This window comes from Eleutherodactylus coqui, chromosome 5, assembly GCF_035609145.1.
Source record: "Eleutherodactylus coqui strain aEleCoq1 chromosome 5, aEleCoq1.hap1, whole genome shotgun sequence".
Taxonomy (NCBI): Eukaryota; Metazoa; Chordata; class Amphibia; order Anura; family Eleutherodactylidae; genus Eleutherodactylus; species Eleutherodactylus coqui.
The window spans coordinates 216,723,154-216,744,492 of NC_089841.1; the positions used below are offsets into that span (position 1 = coordinate 216,723,154).

General features: G+C 42.3%; 1 protein-coding gene and 1 non-coding gene across 2 annotated transcripts in view; one reads left to right on the forward strand and one right to left on the reverse strand.

The window, feature by feature from the left end:
* Positions 1-3,227: 3,227 nt before the first annotated feature.
* TRNAY-GUA (transfer RNA tyrosine (anticodon GUA)) lies at positions 3,228-3,317 on the reverse strand. The gene is given in 2 exon segments: positions 3,228-3,263; positions 3,281-3,317. It is a non-coding gene; the product is annotated as a tRNA-Tyr (tRNA).
* An 8,084-nt stretch (positions 3,318-11,401) lies between these two features.
* The window catches only part of DMRT1 (doublesex and mab-3 related transcription factor 1), an 85,842-nt gene continuing 75,904 nt past the window's right edge, over positions 11,402-21,339 (forward strand). The window contains exons 1-2 of the mRNA XM_066602008.1: positions 11,402-11,623; positions 14,228-14,414. Coding sequence (XP_066458105.1) covers positions 11,408-11,623; positions 14,228-14,414 — 403 coding nt within the window. The 5' untranslated portion in view covers positions 11,402-11,407. The remainder of the gene's footprint in view (positions 11,624-14,227; positions 14,415-21,339) is intronic.

Genomic DNA, 21,339 nt, shown 5'->3' on the forward strand with positions numbered 1-21,339 from the left:
TAATTTTCAAAATGGGGTCATTTGTGGGGGTTCTCTTTGGTTTTGGCTGCTCAAGAGCTCTACAAAAGTGCTATGGGGCCTAAAACGCCTTCAAGCAAAATTTATGTTCTGAAAGACACCGACTACTGCTTTCATTTTGGGTCCTGTTGTGCATCCAGACATAAGATTAGGGTCACAATGGGTATGTTTCTGAACACGGGAGAAACGGGGGTATCCATTTTGGGGTGTAAATCCTCATTTTCATGGGCACTATAGGAAAAAAATATTTGCAAATGTATGAAATTTTATTTTTTCTCCTCTAAATTGAATTAATTCCTGAAAAAAACTGGTGGGGTCAAAATACTCACGATACCCCTCAGTGAATACATTAAGGGGTGTAGTTTTTTAAATGGGGTCATTTGTGGGGGTATCTATTATTCTGACACTCATGAGCCTTTGCAAACTTGGCTTGGTGCAGGAAAACAAAAGTGTTCCTCAAAATGCTGAAAAGTAATGTTAAATTTGTACGTCCTATAAATGGTTAAAAAAAACACAAAAGTTTTTCAAATGTGCATCCAGAATAAAGTAAACACATGGAAATATATATCTTATCAAAAATTTGTACAGTATGTTTGGACATATTTGAGATATTACAGTTGAAAATGTGAAAAAATACCAATTTTTTCAAAATGTTTCCAATATTAATAAATATACACAAATTATATCGGTCTCTTTTTACAACCAAAATGAAGTACAACATGTGGCGAAAAAACAATGTCAGAATCACTGGGATATGTAAAGCCTTTACGGAGTTATGCTACGTTGAACGACGCATGTCAGATTTCCAAAATTTGGCTCCGTCACTAAGGCGCAAACAGGCTTCGTCACTAAGGGGTTAAATTTGAAATTTGAAATATGAAATATAAGCCCTTCCCTGAAAATTATCCCCAGCAGGCAACCCCAGCAGTGATTTTTGGGAAAGGGCTTGAAATATAAGCCCTTCCCTGAAAATCATCCTAGCTTGTGTAAAAAGTAAAAAAAATATATATCCTCACCTCACCGCCGCTGCCGAGGCTCGGCGCAACCTCCCGCTTGGCTTCCCGGCTCTGTACTGAAGATCTTTCAGCTGGGGAGCCAAGCGGGAGGTTGCAAATTCATGAATGGCTGAGAGCTGCCTGTGATTGGCTGAGCATTGTGACACAACACGTTCAGCTGTCATTCAATGAATGTCTGAGCGCGGCCTGTGATTGGCTGAATGCTCAGCCAATCAGACGCAGCACTTTCAGGCTGAAAGCTCTTCAGTACAGAGCCGGGGAGCCAAGCGGGAGGTAGCGCCGAGCTCCCTCAGCGGCGGAGAGGTAAGTATATATATTGCTTTATTATTTACACACGTTTGGGATGATTTTCAGGGAAGGGCTTATATTTCAAGCCCCCCCTTTCCCTGAAAATCATCACTGCAGGGAGTACCCTCATCACTGAACACTGTGAGAGCAGTGTTCAGTGTTGAGGGGACTCCCCGCAGGGGGGGAGGGAATCCTCTGCCACTGCTGTAACAGCAGTGGCAGCGGATCACGATCATTGCCCATTGATTTCAATTGCACTGGAGACGCTCTCGCGCGTCGCATGTCATGCGTCGGAGACAAATTTAAAAATTTTCTCCCGAACACATGCCTAATGACAGAACCAGGCAAGGGGTTAAACAGATTTACTATTGATTTGCGCCAAAAAGAACAGATGGTACGCCTCTCCTTCCACTTTTAAAAAGTGTTTAGAAAAAGGGGCGTGCCTTGCTGCATGGACAGAATTTGGAGGCTTTTGCGACGTGACAATCTCACTCCGTTAGCCGATTGGTGTACAAAGCGACTCCACATCTCTAGATAGATTCCAATATGCAATAAATTTATCAACGTTGTGCGAGATTTGATAAATTTGTCATAATTTTAAGCTGGAGAAGGAAACAAAATAAGAATGCCAGAAAAGTGGTGTCAAAAATTGCCCTTTTGAAAAATTCCTCCAAATGTGCCCGGCCGCTGTTACTGGCTGCCCTGTAATATTTTGTATATTTACTTTACAATGAAAGCAGCAACGAAGAACAAGCACAAGAAACGTCACCAGCATCACAGAATGTAACCACATAAATAGTCACATTATAACTTTAATAACATAATAGTAGAAAACACTTGTTTCTTATAGAGGGGGTTGATAAACTGCTGGTCTGTAGGGTGCAGTGACCCCTGCTGGACACATGAGGAGAAGAACGCTCACTAACATAACCTTTTCTATGTCTTTTTGCTTCCAATAAACACATTAGGGCTGTTTCAGACGAGTGTGTGCATTTTTGCACGTGCCTAAGCACAACACATTTTCGCCGTTAAGGAGGCGCCTTTACGCGCGTATCACTCAATTTACTATACTTTTTGCGCTCAAAGGGCATGTTCACATGAGCGCAGGACAACCCCCTCATTGTGATTTAAACGGCTGTTTAGCTTAATGAGGTCTGGATGTGTTCATTTTCCCATGGCTTTGCACATCCCATTGCGTCTTGTCTGCGTATTTGCGCACCACAACAGACCTCTATTAGACCCTTTGGTGTGCCAACGTGCACAAAATCCAGCATGTTCTCTATTATCAATGGGTTCCATTCTCTGCTTATTACACATGCAATTTTTGCGTGCACAAATACGTATGCAAATATGTCTGTGTGAAAGAGCCCCTAATTGTAAGGCTCATTCACATAGGCATAACGCATTTCAGCTGTGTAAATACGAACCAAAAATTGCTTACGCCCGCGTGTTATTGTGTGCGCAAATGCATTGCGTAAAAGGAACACGCAAAATCACATCTTTCCTGCGTATTTATGCATGCCCATTGATTTCAGTGGCCTTCTACAGTATGTAATACGCACCAAGATAGGTCATGCTGATTAATTTTTAACATAATCGCACATTGTGTGAAAAAATACTCTCATGTGAACTGACCCATTGAAATCAAAGGGATGTATTCACTGTGCAAAATATGCGTAATAAATGGAATGAATACGCCCATGTGAACGAGCCCTTAGAAAAGGAATAAAGTATAAATAGAAAATAAATGCAGGTTAGCCGCTATATAAAACAAAATCTCATACTTAGTGTAGTTATCACAACTGAATGACGGTCATTAAACTTAGTGGGAAAATAATTTGTGCAGATTGTGTTTAAAAATAAGTAAATCATATACAGGCTGAAAGAAGAGGAGGGAAAAAAATGTCCTTCGGACCGGAATCGAACCAGTGACCTAAGGATGACAGCAAGTATCTCCACTACAGTCCTCCGCTCTACCAACTGAGCTACCGAAGGAACGCCTCCAGCACGGCTCTCTGCAGGGCTCATCAGGACTGCGGCTCTCGCGAGATCAGCCCTACTAGTGGTAGGAAGCCTGGATGGAACGTTCATGTAGCAGCAGCAGAGCCGGAGTTCAGCCGCCCGCAGAACAGAGTGGAATGTCTGATGTCTCCCACTTACTGACTGTCACATTCTGAAACTGATCTTACATAGATGCGTCTTCATGAACGTGATCGACTGCCTACACTTATTGAGACTATAGCGGCATCTAGTGGCGTGATTATAACACTGCTGTACTCGGACACAGGAGAAAGGTTTATGTACTTTTACATGAGGTATATACAGTATTTGTATGTCTTCAAGCTTCAGACATGTGGCATTATTTGTTCTGGTGCTAAACATCGCAATGTATGGAGGGCGGAATTTGGTAACCATGTGTGAAATGCATGGATTCTGACCCAGCATGCTATGAATACAGTATGGTGTGTGCCAGCCTGGCACCAGCTATAGGCCGAATGCCCATGGACGGATTAACGCTGCGGAATTCATGGTCACACACTCGCCGCAAATTCCACAGCAATGTGTGTCCATAGACATGCTATATTCAATGATTCTCCCCTGCCCACGAGCGGAAATCAGCTGCAACTTTCCGCTCACGGGGGACAATCGCAGCATGTTTTATTGTGTGGGGGGAAAAAAAATAAAATAAAAAATCGCATGGATGGCTTCTATTGCAGTCAATGGAAGCTGTCTGTCCCCTGATATTCACCGCAGTGGGCACTGCACATGCGCGCCGGCTTGCTGGGCGAGACACGGTGGATCTGAAGAGGTGAGTATAGGGTCTCTGGGGGGAAGCCGGGTCTGAATCCGCTGTGATATTTTGCAGGCGGAATCCGACCCGGTCGTGGCCATGAGGTCATAAGTGGGCACTGGCTATATTCATACTGAAAAAAATCAGACCGAATTTGGATGGAAATAAAGCACAATATTTTAAATTGTTACATTCACACTAATGAACAATCCGAGTTTTAAAAAATGACCTTTTTTGTTGCGATTTTCAGACAAAAATTGCCCATTGAAGTCTATTGTTGCATTAAAAAATTTGAAGTGCCGTACATTAACCTGGCAACTATTTTCTTTAGTTTCTTTACTAATCAATTTGCATGTATAAAATATCTATGTCACGGTACAGAAATTGTATTCCAACACAACAAATTGGTCAACTTTCTGTTATTCTTTGTTTATTATAAAACCCAATAAAAACTATTGAAAGAATAATGGGATGCGCTTGTTTGATGTGACTGCAATCTGTGTTTAACACCTGTAACTATGAGAACCACAAAAAATGTAAAAAGAACCAGGAAGTGCAAAGCCTCAACATTTATGTGTTTTTCTTTTTGTTTGCTTTATGTGTGTAGAAATTGGATGTGAAACGGATGAAAATTGTGCAAAAACCCCTTTAGGCTGGACGCACACTGGGTGGATTTTGAAGCCTGTGCAGAAATTGATATGCGGTGCAGAATTTAATTACACTGGGGCATTCATCACCGCCGTGTGGATCCAACCTTAGGGTAGGCTTACATGTAGCTGAAATGCTGCAGATTTGCTGCAGCATTTCCACAAAAGAAACAGTCAAAATATGAACCATCGGTGTGGATTTTGACTCTGACTCAGCTGAGCTTCCATAGCCGATCTCAGAAGGTACTGCGCTCTCAGCATCTCCTTCACCGGGCACCTGGAGCCTCTAGCTAGCGCAGCGTCGCTTGTCAGGTGATGTACAAGTGGCCAGCGGTGCTGACAATGGTATTCTGGCAGCTTTTCTTTGCTTCTCCAGTTTAAAGATGCAACAAATTTATGAACATTATGCGACAATTGATACATTTGTTGCATCTAGGGATATGTGCACCCCCAGCTACCGCTGTGAGATTACAACACGTTTTTAGCCTAGTCGCATGACATAAAGTCTCTAAAAACCTCACTCCGCTCAAACCCCAACACCTTTTCTAGACGCTATTGAAAAAGTGGAGTTAGAGGCGGAACATCAACTTTTTGGCACAAATCAGTAGTAAATTTTTCTTATTTGATTTGCATTAACAAGAGCATATGCATATTTACGTACCTGATCACTGCGTTTTTGTGGAACAAACTATGCTTTTTCACATGTGTATAGGCGTATTTTTAATGTACTTTTTGCGCCCGCAAGGCATGTTCATTTGCGCACAGCAACAAAGACATACAGATTGAAATGGCTAATGAGTTCCAGACGTGTTCTCTCTCCAGTGGAATTGCACAATGTTTCATGCATCTCCTCATGTATTACGCACACTTTTGCGCACCCCCTGTGGAGTTCTATGGGACCTTTGGTCCGCAAATATGCAGAAAAACAGATCATGTTCTGTTTTTTTTCAAGTGACCGAAATGTGCGTACAAAATACAGAAATGTGAATACACCCATTTAAATCAATGGGTTATATTCTCTGCGTATTTCACACGCAAATTTTATGTGTGCGAAAACGTCCGTGTGAAGCCGGTTTTAGATCAGGATTGTGGCACAGCGAAGGTAATAAATGTGATAGCCTACCTAAGGTATGCCCAAACAGGCATTCTCACGGGACAGCTCCGGGGGCCTTTGTTAGGCCTCATGCTGTCATCTCTGCCATTATGATGCTTGGGCTAAGAAGAAAGAAGGGCGCTCCCTCTCTTTGTTTATTCCTTACAAGTGCCACAATAGTTACTGACTGCCACTGCAGGAATTCATTTTCTTACTAGGATGAAGTTCTTTTTTTCTGACCCTTTTCCATTTTTTTTCCATTAAATTTAGAGATTCAGCAACTAAAGCGCCCCATTTACACGCAACGATTATCGCTCAAAATTCGTTCAAATGATGGCCTTTGAGCGAATCATTGCGTGGAAGCGCTTCCATCTTTCACTCTTCGGCTGAACGATGATTTTAGGTGAGCATAAAATCCATCGTTCAGCCGGAGAGAGATAGCAGGGACCGCATGCTGTGTTCTCCACGGGAGCAGCTGATTACAATGTATTCAGCTGACAGTCTGTGGCAGCCCCTGCAAAGACAATGCAGCTGAGTGCAAAGTCCAGACCACATGCTGGGATTTGCAAACAGCTGCTTGAGGCTTATTTACACGCAAATAAAGGTAATAAACTGCTAATGCACATTAGAAAGGTCAATCTTTCAATCATTTGAAAGATTGTCTTTGCGTGTAAATGAGCCCTAAGGCTAGGTGGAGCGTCCAGCACTGATCCGAAATGCGCATGGATGTGTGTATATATTCTCCCATAGAAAACATTGGGATCTATCCCGCGTATATGAACAGCAAAATAGAACATGTTGCGTTCTTTTTTGCGCTCGTATATTACGTATTTCCAGTCCGCTAATATGATCAGAAATGCGTAAGCCAATGTAATTGATTGCCTGCAAGTAACTGCGTATCAGACGGCTGTACAGAGCCTGTACAATACGTGATAAACATACACGCATCTGAGCCTGTCCGGTACTGTTGTTTCTTGTCTACACCGGAAGTAGGGGTGTAGACATGGGTTGGCTGGGGACAGCAGTAGGGAAGGGCCAGGCTGACAGAACGTTTCCAAAGCTGTGTTACTGGGATCGGGCAGCACATGGCTATGCGGTCCCATGTGTGGGACACGGCACGTTGACATGTACTATGTTCATCTGAGAATCGGCCCGAAATAGGACAAGCTGCCATTTTTTTGGCTTGGACTATTCATCAAATAGTAAAAAAAAATCCCATGTGAGAACACCAAATGAGCGGGTCCATTATCCGTCCGATTTTTGGTCCTTAGGCCTCATGCAAACGGGGCAATTTGAATTGCGGGTTCCGTGCTTGTCACAAGCGTGGCCGATCCGCTGTTGAATTTACCCATACATGTGCGTGGCGATCCCCCTCCTTCACGCTCACATGTGGATCTTATTTGCGGACTGAAATTAAAATCGCAGCATGCTGTATGTTAGAGCGGGAAACGCACGGACGGCTTCTACTGAAATCAAGAGCATTGTGGAAGGGTCACGGGATCCGCGTTATCACCTAGCAACGGCGTGGGAAATTCTGTACTGCGCATGTCCGCCGGCGGCCCATCCGCAGTACAGAAGAAGAATTGACGGGTAAGCAGGGTCGCCGGCAGCGGGCACGGGCGGAATCTGTGCAGGATTCCCATGCGAAATCGGTGCGTGCCAGCAGCCTAAAATGGCATCTGTGTGCAGGTACCCTCACAAGCGTATTTTGGTTCCGTATTTTGGGCATAATTCGCACAGATTAGACTCTATTGACTCGCATTCGGGGATTTAAAATTGCGCTTTTTTATGTACACGTGTGAACAATTCTCAGCTCTTTATTATGGACCAACATCAGCCATGTAGTGTTATGGAAGTGTAATGTCTGGGGAATGTGTTGGTAGATTCCCAGGGAGGCGCCGGGATGGAGGGCTCAGCCGCCACTGTCACAATGTCACACCACTGGACATGTTTACAAATATGAAGAGCGACCAGAACCACAGCAGGCCCGCCGCACAACAAGACCGCCTCCTATTGGACGCTCCTCCGCCTCACCAATGCTCTGCACCAATGGGAGGCGAGCCCTCGGCCTGAGGAGCCGCAGCGCCCGGATCCCGCGCAGTGAGAGGGAAGATTCGGGCGGGAAGCAGTTGCTGACGGCTCAGCCTTGTGGTGAGTGTTCCCGGCCGTCCATGGCGGCTCCTGAGGATGCGCACAGGCGTCCCTCTCCATCCGTGTCTGCACCGAGAAGTAGTAGGGCCATCAGTGGAGGATGTGCTGCCACAGCTAATCACTACCTACATATATTGGCAGGACGGGAGTCAAACCCCAACATGCCGGTATATATATAATATACTGGTATCTGCACTGGTGGAAGACTGCAAACACCTGTGTGATAAATGTAGGGCGCCATTCACAACGGGTATATATAATATACTGGTATCTGCACTGGTGGAAGACTGCAAACACCTGTGTGATAAATGTAGGGCGCCATTCACAACGGGTATATATAATATACTGGTATCTGCACTGCTGGAAGACTGCAAACACCTGTGTGATACATATAGGGCTCCATTCACACCGGGTATATATGTAATATACTGGTATCTGCACTGCTGGAAGACTGCAAACACCTGTGTGATACATGTAGGGCTCCATTCACATCAGGTGTGTATATATAATATACTGGTATCTGCACTGCTGGAAGACTGCAATCACCTGTGTGATACATATAGGGCTCCATTCACACCGGGTATATATAATATACTGGTATCTGCACTGCTGGAAGACTGCAATCACCTGTGTGATACATATAGGGCTCCATTTACACCGGGTATATATAATATACTGGTATCTGCACTGCTGGAAGACTGCAATCACCTGTGTGATACATATAGGGCTCCATTTACACCGGGTATATATAATATACTGGTATCTGCACTGCTGGAAGACTGCAATCACCTGTGTGATACATATAGGGCGCCATTCACACCGGGTATATATATATATATATATATATTATACTGGTATCTGCACTGCTGGAAGACTGCAATCACCTATGTGATACATATGGGGCGCCATTCACACCCGATATATATATATATATATATATATATATAATATACAGGTGTCTGCACTGCTGGAAGACTGCAAACACCTGTGTGATACATATAGGACGCCATTCACATCGGGTGTATATATATAATATACTGGTATCTGCACTGCTGGAATACTGCAAACACCTGTGTGATACATGTAGGGCACCATTTACACCGGGTGTATATAATATATTGGTATTGGAGAACTGCTGGAATACTGCAAACACCTGTCTGATACATGTAGGGCACCATTCACACCGGCTATATATAATATACTGGTATCTGCACTGCTGTAATACTGCAAACACCTGTGTGATACATGTAGGGCTCCATTCACACCAGGTATATATATAATATACTAGTATCTGCGCTGCTGGAAGACTGCAATCACCTGTGTGATACATGTAGGGCGCCATTCACACCGGGTATATATAACATACTGGCATCTGCACTGCTGGAAGACTGCAATCACCTGTGTGATACATGTAGGGTGCCATTCACACCAGGTATATATATAACATACTGGCATCTGCACTGCTGGAAGACTGCAAACACCTGTGTGATACATATAGGGTGCCATTCACACCAGGTATATATATAATATACTGGTTTCTGCACTGCTGGAAGACTGCAATCACCTGTGTGATACATGTAGGGCTCCATTCACACCGGGTATATATAACGTACTGGTATCTGCACTGCTGGAAGACTGCAAACACCTGTGTGATACATGTAGGGCTCCATTCACACCGGGTATATATAATATACTGGTATCTGCACTACTGGAAGACGGCAATCACCTGTGTGATACATATAGGGCGTCATTCACACCGGGTATATATAATATACTGGTATCTGCACTGCTGGAAGACTTTAAACACCTGTGTGATACATAGAGGGCGCCATTCACACCAGATAGATATATATCACATTGTGTGATGCATAGGCATGCTGCTGCCATGAGGGGTGTAGTTGCCCTCCTGCAATGTTTAGGTAGGTGGTACAAGTCATGAGGCTGCTGTAACATCTCTGTTTTTAGCCTCCGCTGTAGGTACAGCTGTGCTGTTTTGTCCCAGTGACAAACTGAAAGCCGGATGGACCCGTTTATAATACATGGAGTCCGTCTGGTGCCTTGCAGGTTTGGCATATACTAGATGGATATAATACTTAGGTGTTTCTTTTGCTCGACTTCTGGGATTGAGCCAAACAATAAAACCCAGTATTGATAGTGTGAATGTAGGCAAAGTAACATCTGCATGAATGCCAGGCCCTAGGGCTGTCTACCAGAACATTACCCAGAGCATCACGCAGCGTCCACAGGCATGCCTTCTTCCTAAAGTGCAGCTGCTCAAATCCTTACGTTTGCCCATCTTTTACACTTTCAGCTGGGGCTGGCCAATTTTGGCAAAAAGTTAAAATCTCTTTTTTTTCAAGTTTCTAATTTTTTTTCCTTTTAATCTTAATTTTTCTTTTTTACACAAGGGAATTGCACGTACAGCAATTCCTTAATAGATACTGGTTATCAGAATCGTATGGAACAATTCCTGTCATCGTATATTAACCCCTTAGTGACTGGCCTATTTTTGGGGCCATAGTGACCAAGTATTTGTTTCTGTCTTTCAATTGTCGCATGCTAAGGGTGCATTCAGACGACCGTATATCGGCTGGGTTTTCAGCCAGGCTGATGTACGACGTCTCTCTCTGCAGGGGGAGGAGGCTGGAAGAGCCGGGAGCAGTGCTCTGAGCGAGGCCTAAGAGTCTTCTAATTTTTAAACAATGTGAAAGATGCTGGCTGTTGGTCCTGTCGTTACTCTCACTCAGGGTCCTTTTAGACGAGCCGATTCATCTATATGTATCAGCCTGTTAAGACCAGCAGATACATCTTCGGCTCTTTAAAACGATAAATTGTTTATTCGTTCACATTTACTGTATAAGTGAATGAGAAGGACTGAACGGTAGTTATCTAAACTGAATGATATGTGAATGAGCCAGCGATGATTTTTCTGCCTACATAAAATGAACGCCGAACGAAAAATGAACAATTATGGTGCATTGTTTGGCCTTTGGCGCGCGTTTAAATGTAATGATTATTGTTCACTTTCGCTCGTTTGAACTATTTTTTTTTGAACGACAGTCGCTCTGTCTTGAAGCACCTTTAATTGTATCAATGCACCATGACTTCACGTCATATTTTCTGAGCTTTTGTATAAGACGGTGGGAGGGATACGGACTGCACTTGTCACTTGCGCTGTGCTTTTGAGTTTTCTCCCACACATATCACACAACATCCCATATGTTGCCAAATTTTTCTTTCTCCAAGTGAAGAATAGGACAAGTAACAGTACAGTTGACATGTGAATTGCTGCAAGTCGCAATTCTTGCACTAACTACAGGTTGCAATTCACTGTATTTTTTAGTACAGTATTGAGAACCATTCCAGTACCCCCTTCTGCTCTTTACAGGATTGAAGAAACAGGATGCCCAACAACGAAGAGCCTTTTAACAAAGTTCGGAGCTCTGCCTCTTCAGGAGGCAATGGAAAGAAGAATTCACGTTTGCCCAAGTGTGCCCGATGCAGGAACCACGGCTATTCATCTCCTCTGAAGGGACACAAGCGTTTCTGTATGTGGAGGGACTGCCAGTGCAAGAAATGCAGCCTGATTGCAGAGAGACAAAGAGTTATGGCTGCCCAGGTATGTAGAGACTCATTTTTGTGGTGTGGACAAACTATTGGAGCATGTGGTGTGTCACTATATATATTTATATATTACACAATACGCCGTTGTTTTCTAAGTTTTAGCCATGCAGACACTCAAGAAACAACATGCTGGCCACCACAAGACTTGCTATCTAACTTCAGGTGTGCAGATAAGTTATTGGCAATTACCTTTGACCAAAACTGAGGATTGTCTAACCGCTTAGGGACGCAGCCTATTTTGGCTACGCAACGACTTTTTGGGGATTTTCATCTCCACTTTTCAAAAGCCATAACTTATTTTTCCATCAATATGGGCATATGGGGGCTTGTTTTTTGCATGGTGAACTGTAGTTTTGTCTAGTACCATTTTTAGGTGCATTTAATGTACTGTAAAGCTGTTATTTTTTTTTTGAGAGCAGGGAGAGAAAACACCTCAATTCTGCCATTTTTTACAGCGTAAATTAAAGAGCATAAATGACACGATACATTATGATACCAAAATAGAATTTTTTTAGGTTTTTCCACTTTTGCACAATAAAGTCCCTTTTTAGAGGGAAATTATTTTTACATCGCTGCATTCAAAGTCCCATGACTTTTGAAAATTTTCCATGGTCGGAGCTCTGTGAGGACTTGATTTTTGCGTGACGATTTGCAGTTTCTATTTGTACCATTTTGGGGACATATGGCTTTTTTGATCTGTTTTATTGCTTTTTTGGGTGAGGCAAAATGAGCAAAATATGTATTTTGCCTTTGGTTTTTTAGGGGGTATTTTTACGTTTTTTGCCATGCAGGATAAATAGTGTGTTCAATCTGTTGAACAGGTCGTTACTAGAGATGAGCGAACGTACTCGGTAAGGCCGATTTCGCAATCGAGCACTGCGATTTTCGAGTACTTCACTATTCGGGTGAAAAGTACTCGGGGGCGCTGTGGGTGAGCGCAAAAAAGGGGTTTGTTTTTTTACACTATTTTAATATATATCTTTTTACATCCGTGTAAGAGACTTGAACCATATCAGCTGTGATCGCTTTAATAATTCATTGCAAGACTTCTGTCCTGTAATCCCTTATCGCTTATAATGGCGATCATAAGCAATGGCATCGCTGGGGTCCGATAGTGTCACAGAGGTAGCGCTCTCCTTCTCTAAACTCTTTACATGCCGCAATCTACATAGATCGCAGCATGCAGTGGGTTAACAGCGGGGATCGCTGTTCTTATGTATCGGCAATCGGTAACAGCCAGGTCCCGCTGTCTGCTCCTGCACCATTCACATGATATAAGTTTACATCCTGCTGCAATAAGTACCATCCTGCCATGACATAAACCTACGTCCTGTGGCATTAAGGGGTTAAAGGGAACCTATCACATCTCCACAGCACCATAAACTTAAATGCTCCTGCGATCCAGCGGTGGCCCCCTCTGAAGTCAGAGCCTGGCACGGAAATCTAACTCTTTTCAGAGCCCAATATGCTTACTCATAGATTTCTATAGGAGAGCGCTCGCATGGGACTCTTTGGTGCTGTGCGGAATTCAGAGGGGTATACCGCTACGTTAGAAAAAAATACCTCACCTGTCTCCTTGTCATGTCCCCTAACAGCATCATAACTTAGTTTATAGTGCTGTGGGGATGTGACAGGTTCCCTTTAAAGCTCCTATCTTCCCATGTTAGAGTTTTGTATATAGATGTACAGATGAACTATTGGCAATCACCTTCGGCTAATGTTATGGTTTATTTTACTTTGAAACCTCCACCTCCCCCATTGATGAGACATGTGTAAGGTTATGGTACATATGGCTTCCTGACAGCGTTATATGATGTGAACACTTATGCTTGATAGGCATATAATGTAAACTTACAAAAAGTACAGTATAACAGCTCCCTCTATGCAGTATCTATTTATCTATTGATTACTCTGAGGTCATGTTGCTTTCTCCCCCCTAACATCTGGGACATTCCAGATTAGAAATGCCTTGGTCGACAGGGTGATTATAGGGTAAGGAACAGACAGGTTCCCGTGTGGGACCTCTCTTTTCAGGGTGATCACACTTGTTGACAAGAAGGGCCTTATAGGTATGATATGGAAATCTCCCAAAGCCAAGGAATTCTAGCATTTATGGGAACGGGAATTGTACAGTATATTGTTTGTGATACTGTCATTATTTTCTTTTATAGTTAAGTAATTTTAATAAGTTACATTTTAAATCTGTCAAAATTCAGTGATGACAGTAAAAACATTGTAATGAATTATTTGACAGAAATGGCAAAAAAAAAGATTAAGAATAAACTCTTCAGACTTGTACGGTTATCGTTCAACTAATATTAAAATAGCAAAATTGTAAAGCGCAACATCACTGTGAAATAAATATTCACTAGATGTTCTTTCTATATTTTCTCGGGAGCCTTGTTTACATTATAAACAATAATATTATTAACTAATATCAGTCTTATTTGTAGTGTTTATTTGTAACTTGACTACATTTGTATGTAAAACTTTATATTGTGTATCCGAGTAAGTAATGGTGTTTTCTTCTCTGTATTTCACAATGACATTCAGTTTCAGAATTGGTAGTACCTGCATAGCCATTCTTTTATATTTCCAGGTAGCTTTGAGGAGGCAGCAGGCTCAAGAAGAGGAATTGGGAATAAGCCATCCAATCCCTCTGTCAAGTGCAACAGAATTGCTTGTGAAACGAGAGCATGTCAGCAACAATACCTGTCCGCTGCTAGAAAACAGTTGTACACAGACAACAAGTATATCTACTGCACTAGCATCGACCAGCTCCTCAGGTAAACATATATGTACTATACTGTAAGGCTGGGTTCAGACGGGACGGATTTGCCGCGGAAATTCCGTGCGGAATTTCTGTGCGGCAAATCCGGCTGCGGCTACTAAGCCCGGGATTAGCAAGCCATGTGGACAAGATTTTGCAAAAATCTCGTCCACACTGGGCGGCCAATCCGTCGCATGGAAACCCAGCCTTAAACTACAAAAATGAATATGTACTCTTATTATGACATCTTTACGCAATAATTAAATATAGGCACTGCACAAAGATAATGGGAACCGCTTAACGACCACCCGTACGTCTTTTGACAGCAGCCATTAAGGGACTTTATTCTGATGCACTGTCTTTTGACAGCTGCATCAGAAGCCTGGCACGGAAGAGCCAGGAAGAGCAGGTACTCGGCTGTCTGACAGCATGGCACCTACTGAAAAAACTTTCGATACCCGCTGTTTAACCCCTTGCACGTCATGGTCAGTGCGACCGCGGTGTGTAGAACACTCATACAGGAAGTGGGAATCCTGTCTTACCCATCGGATTTCAGTGATGTGATCGTGGGGTCCCGATGAGTTGCTGTGGCACCCGAAGGCTTAAAGGGGTTGTCCCGTGATAGCAAGTGGGGTTAAGCACTTCTGTATGGCTATAGTAATGCACTTTGTAATATACATCGTGAATTAAATATTGGCCATACAGAAGTTATACACTTACCCCTCCGGTGCTGGCATCCCCGTCTCCATGGCGCCGACCGAAGCCTTTTTCTGCCGGGATTAGACGCGCTTGCACTGTCTTCCCTTTTCTGTCTGGCTCGCTCGCGCTGCAGAGGTCCTGCTGAAGACCTCTGCAGCGCAAGCACGCCAGAGCCGGACAGAAGAGGGAAGACAGCGCAAGCGCGTCTAATCCAGAGAGAAGGCAGCTTTAGTCGGCGCCATGGAGACGGGGACGCCAGCACCGGAGGGGTAAGTGTATAACTTCTGTATGGCCAATATTTAATGCACGATGTATATTACAAAGTTCATTAATATGGCCATACAGAAGTGCTGAACCCCACTTGCTATCACGGGACAACCCCTTTAAACTCCACCTGTCCCTCTTTTACTATGTTAAAAAAAATTTAATAATCACACATGTGAAATTGCATTCATAATGACCCAGAGAAAAAAGTTTGTACATTATTTAACCTGCACAGTGCACGTCATGAAAAAAAAATACAAAAAGCATCGCAAAATCAACAAATGGTACCACTATAAAGTACAACTCATCCTGCAAAAAAAATAAAACCCTTTCACAGCACCATTGCCCAAAAAAAAAAAAAGTTGAGGGTTTTTGAATGCAACGATTATATATGTATATGTGTGTGTGTGTATGTATATGTATATATATATATATATGTATATATATATATACAGTGCTTTTGTATTGACATAATATCTGCAGAATTAATTTAGCATATAATTTTTACTATATGTTAAACCCTGCTAAAAATATAATTAAAAAACATGCCAGGATTGCAGATTTCGTTAATCTTGCCTCCAGAAAAAAATGGAATAAAGATAACAATCCACTGAGGTGCATGTTCCCAAAAATTGTCTAAATAAAGACTAGAGTTCATCCCGCAGAAAGCAAAAGCTCTAGGTGTCAGTCACACGGGCGTTTATACGCGTTTAAAAACTTTCGCACTGCATTCGTCCAAAAAAATTCACACCTACAAAAGATAGAACATATGGGTGGCGTTGGACGTGGTCATGCGGTTTTTTTTTTTTTTTTAAGCGTGCAGTGCAAACGTTTTTACGCGCCAATAAACGCGTGTAAAAATGCCTGTGTGACTGAGCCCTCATAAAGCTCAGTCAATGGGAAAATTAAAATGCTATGATTCTTGGAATGCTGCAACACAAAAGCACATAAAAAAACTGTATAACCTTTATCACTGGAACTATGCTTACTCAGAGAATAATAGATTTTTTTTTGCACATTGAACGCCATAAAAATGAAATTTAAAAAACAAGTGGTAGAATTTATTTTTTCCTGATTTCCCCCCCAAAATAATGCCAGCATTTAATATATCCTATAATAGATTGGGGTTTTTTTGCGGGATGAAATGGAGGAAAAACTGCAATTGCTCAGTTTTTTAGGATTATTTTTTGTGTATTGGTTTTTACAATATTGACTGTGAGGCAAAAATGACAAGATAATTTTATCCTGTAGATCACTGCGATTATGGTAATACCAAATTTGTATAGTTTTATTAATGTAATTTTTCAAAATTAGAAACATTTGAAAGCAACAATGGTCTTTGTGTCGCCATATTCTGAGGCCCATAGCTTCTTTTTTTGTGTGTGTCCGTCGGGCTATGTGATGGCTTGTTTTTTTTGCAGGGTTTGGCCTCCAGCACGCTAGCATACTTGGGGTGATGTGTTGTCCATGTTATTTCACAGGAAGCACATGGATGGTCCACATGAAAAAACCCTTTACGTGTCCTATTCCTGTCCGCATCATGAACAAGAAACAGGACATGTCAAGATGCAGCCTGTGTGTAAATTGGACAGCACACAAATAGGTGTCTGTGTGATGCTAGTTGCGCCTGAGTTTCTTAGGAGCAACTCTCACACACAAGAAGGGGTCTTAGCTGTAGTTCATACCAAAATTCTTGTCTTTAACACCAGACACTTGTCTATAACAGCTATTGAACCAAAAGCTACAGCCATTTGAGGTCAGGTTCGAAATACTGAATTTACAGCTCTCCCTTTTCAGTGTGTGTACAGAACAGACAGGGAGTATGAAACAAGACAAGCAGGCAGCAGAGAAGATCTGTGATTCTCATATCTGATCTCTTGTCTCATTGTCATCGCTGACTGCGGCATCCAAACATTTTTACAGAAAATTTGGTGTTTTTCCCCCTTACACAAGGCAACATCCATAGCATCCCATACCATAAAATGTCATTATTTATTCTGCACTGCGAATTCCATAAAAATGGAAAATGCTAAATTAGGCATTTTCTGTTCATCTCGTTATCCCAAAACAGGAATAAAAAAACAATCAAAATGTTGTAGTTTTTATTGGTACTATTTTAAGGTATATACATGTCATCACGCAAAACAAACAAGTCCTCATACAGTTCTATCGTCCAGAAGAAAAAATGTTCTGGTCTTGGAATATGAATTCTTCACCGCTAGGACTCTAAAACGTAACCTTTAATAAAGTAATTAAAATTTAAACCAAATATTTAGACACAAACTGACACACATTATACAAAAAAAGAGGGGGGAGAATTTATCTCTCGACTAAAATCACAGAGAGGCGTGTGGATGCCACTCTCCTGGGATATCTCCCAAAGGCAACAAAATGAACGTCCCTATACTAAAGGACGATATATCCCTCTGATGGAAATATCAATTATCATGGAGAACAGGTGATCTCCAGGACACGGGATATTTTACGTTTATTATTTTATCAAGAAATTTTAGGTCCGACTTGGAATATGATGACAAAAAAATATTTTGAAAAAAAAAAGTGTTTACATTGTGCAAAGTTGGAAAACGCAATAAAACCTCTATAAACTCGGTATTTTCATAATTGCAACAACCTGCAAAATAAAGTTAACATGCTGTAATATTTATACCACAAGACACCCATAAAAAAACAAAAAAAAACTAAGATAGCATTGTTTTTTCTTATTGCCTTCACTCCCCCCACCCACCCCAATCAAAAAAGTAATAAAAGCTATTCAATACATTTTATCTACCCCAAATTAGTTCTTGTAAAAATTAGAACTCTTCCCACAAAATGGAAGCTCTCATATGGCTACATTTCCAGAAAAAAAGTAAATGCTATGACCGCTGGAACACTGTCACGTCCACCCAGGAAGTGCTGGAACCGTGACTCGCAGATCTCGCACATAAACACACAAACTGCATCAAAACAGTAATAAACTAAAACATGGCAACTCTTTCCCTATCTAAATAGCCTCAGGGATGGGGACCTGCCTACACACAGGCAATTCTCCCTGACAAGTACGTACCTGACCTCGTACCTCGGTGTTTATTAACCCTACGTGGGGAATAACATAAGAAGCAAAGAAACACAAACTTAGCTTTGCGATACAGCAGGCAAATGATAGGTCCAGGACCAAGCTCTGACTGAGACCACAGTCAGAGCTAGACTGAGGATTCAATGGCAATTCAGTCCAGCATCAGCCAGACTAAATAGCTGTTACAATTACCCACAGGCCCGGCTAAGCATGTCTCAACTAATACCACACTCACCAGGGCTAGAAGAAGGAGAACCACCTTCAAAACCTGCACCAGACTATCAGCATGGCAGCAATCCCAGACCTGCTGCAACAAACACAATATAGGAAATGATTTACTTGTTAAGGCTAAATTTAGTAATGTCACTTAGGGGTTAAAATGCACTTAAAGGAGTTGTCCAGTTGCAAACTATTGATGGACCTATCCGCCATCTGGGATCCCTGCCAATCAGCTATTCTTCGGGTAAGTGTGCTTACGCACTGAACTAATTTCTGCAGGAAGCAGACAGCTCTGTTCTCATAGCTTGGTATTACAAGTTCCCATTGAATTAAATGGGTGTACTGCCAAGCGCATTGGCCCAGCAAACTGCTGATCAGTGGGGATCACAGTCGGCAGATACCTGCTGACCTACTATTGATGGCCTATTCTGAGGATAGGCTGTTAATAGTTTACAAATAAACAACCCCTTTTAGGGTGACTGAGTTTTGCACCAAATATATTTACATGAGACATAATTTCAAAATCTGCTAAAAAGGGACATTTTCGGAAGAGTTTTAATGTGACCATTGAGGGGTTTCGGAGTGCATTATTGATGGGAAGTCAAGTGTTTTATGCTAGTTAAACAGTTGAGTAGCTTTGTGCAAAAAATTGTGACTTAAATAGCTGTAACTAACCATGTCTAAAAAGTGTACTCTAAATAAGCCACGCCTCCTTTCCTTAAAACAAAATCCCGGGTCAAGCGTAACATGACAAGAATTAAGCACAAATAAATTGGAAGTAAACAAAAGAAAAGGTGCAAATTGCCCCCAAAATATAACTGAAGCAAGTCCAGTGAATAGCATGAATTGTAAGGTTCTAGGAGGGATATATAAAGATATCTGCTTCTGTTCCAGCGTTTAAAATAATAAATATCAAAGAAGAAGAGTTGTCAGCATATATGAATGTCAGACTGGAAATGTATTCCTGTCATCCTTGTCCTGTGGGAGAAACATATTGTTCAAATGTTTCTGATTATACGATTGGGGAGTGAGTTTGTACCAAGGCTGCTGCTTGACCTTACAATCCAGTATGAAGTATAGCGAGCATTGGCCTGACCGCTCTGCAGTGCCAGCTGGCTAGGGAGTGACAGTAAGGCACATGGAGTACCTAAGGATATGCTTGCTGTGATTTATGTGAACAATGATGAGTTGTACTATCCATGAAAAGGATTGATAACCTTACAATAAAGTCTGTCTTCACACATTTTTTTTCAAGTATTCCAGAGCAATGAACACTCAACTGAATCTGTAAATGCCAATGCCAACGGGCTATTTCCATCTCTGTAATATTGAGGATGGTTTCATAACGCAGCGTTTTTTGGTAAATCACCGCAGATTTGTAGCAGTTTTTCAGCAAAAATGCCAGAAGTGGATTTGAAATAAATGCGAAATATAAGGCAGGGTTCCTACGGGGCGGAATGTCCACAGCGGGAGCGCATGGAGATTTTTGCAAATCTTGTCCGTTTTGCTGCTTAATCTCAGGCTTAAGCCTGGGTTCACACAGGGTGGATTTGCCGCGCGGAATTAGCCGCGGCAAATCCGCCCGCTAATCTTGGGAGTAGCCAGCCATGTGGACGAGATTTCTCAGAAATCTCGTCCACACGGGACAGCCAATCCGCTGCAGTAAGTCAGGCTGGAACCGCGGCGGCCGCAGCCGCGGTTTCAGGATATGCAGCATGTCTGTTTTATCTTTTCTTTCCGTCGCGGCCGCGCTCTCCTCTATAGGAGCAGCGGCCGCAACAGAAAAGTAAGCGGCCGGGCCGCTTCAAAGCCGCCGCGGTTCTCCCGGCGGAAATCTTGCGTTTTTTTTCTGCGGCCAAACCACGGGATTTCCGGCGGGAATACGCCCCGTGTGAACCCAGCCTAAGAATGCTTGCAGAATTTCCGTGCAGAAAGACCGCGCGGCAAATCTTCCCCCGCCGCCTATGGGAGATTGATACAGCGTATTCTGCTTGCAGAATACACTATACTGACATGCTTGTGTGAGCCTGGTCTCATCTGATTAGGAACAGTGCTCCTTATTTAGGCCCTTTTCATATCTGCATTTGGGCTTCGTTAGGCATTTCCATTTCTCTGTTCAGATTTTGGAGCAGAGAAACTGACTTTGAACTGATCCATTTTTTTCCCATCGAAATCAATGATAGAAAAAAACCCAGAAAAGTTTCAGTTTGAATCCGTATCGTTTGACTTCCTTTTTTACAGTATCAAACGCTGTTGGTCCTGTAAAAATGGAAGTCAAGCGGAACGAATTTCCTTTTTATTTCATTCATTTAGATGAAAAAAACACCCAGATCCGTTTAATTTCAGTTTAGCATCAGCTTATCAGTTCCAAAAATGGAACAGACGAACGGAAAGCCCTAATGGAGCCCAAACGCACATGTGGACGGGGCCCTACTAAGCTTTTTTTGCTAATTTATGGTGTAAATTGTGCCTTAAAAAAAATTGCCAATCTTCTGTAAAAAGTTACAACTCTTTAGAGCTTCTTCACACATTATATATATATATATTTTTTTTTTAATGCAAGTGTTTTATTAGTTCGAAATGACTTTCTTAAGGCTGCCTGTCCACGGACGATGATCCGCGGGTGATAAATCGCCAACGGATCACGCTTTGTAAAGCATTCTATAGGATTACTATGGAAAGC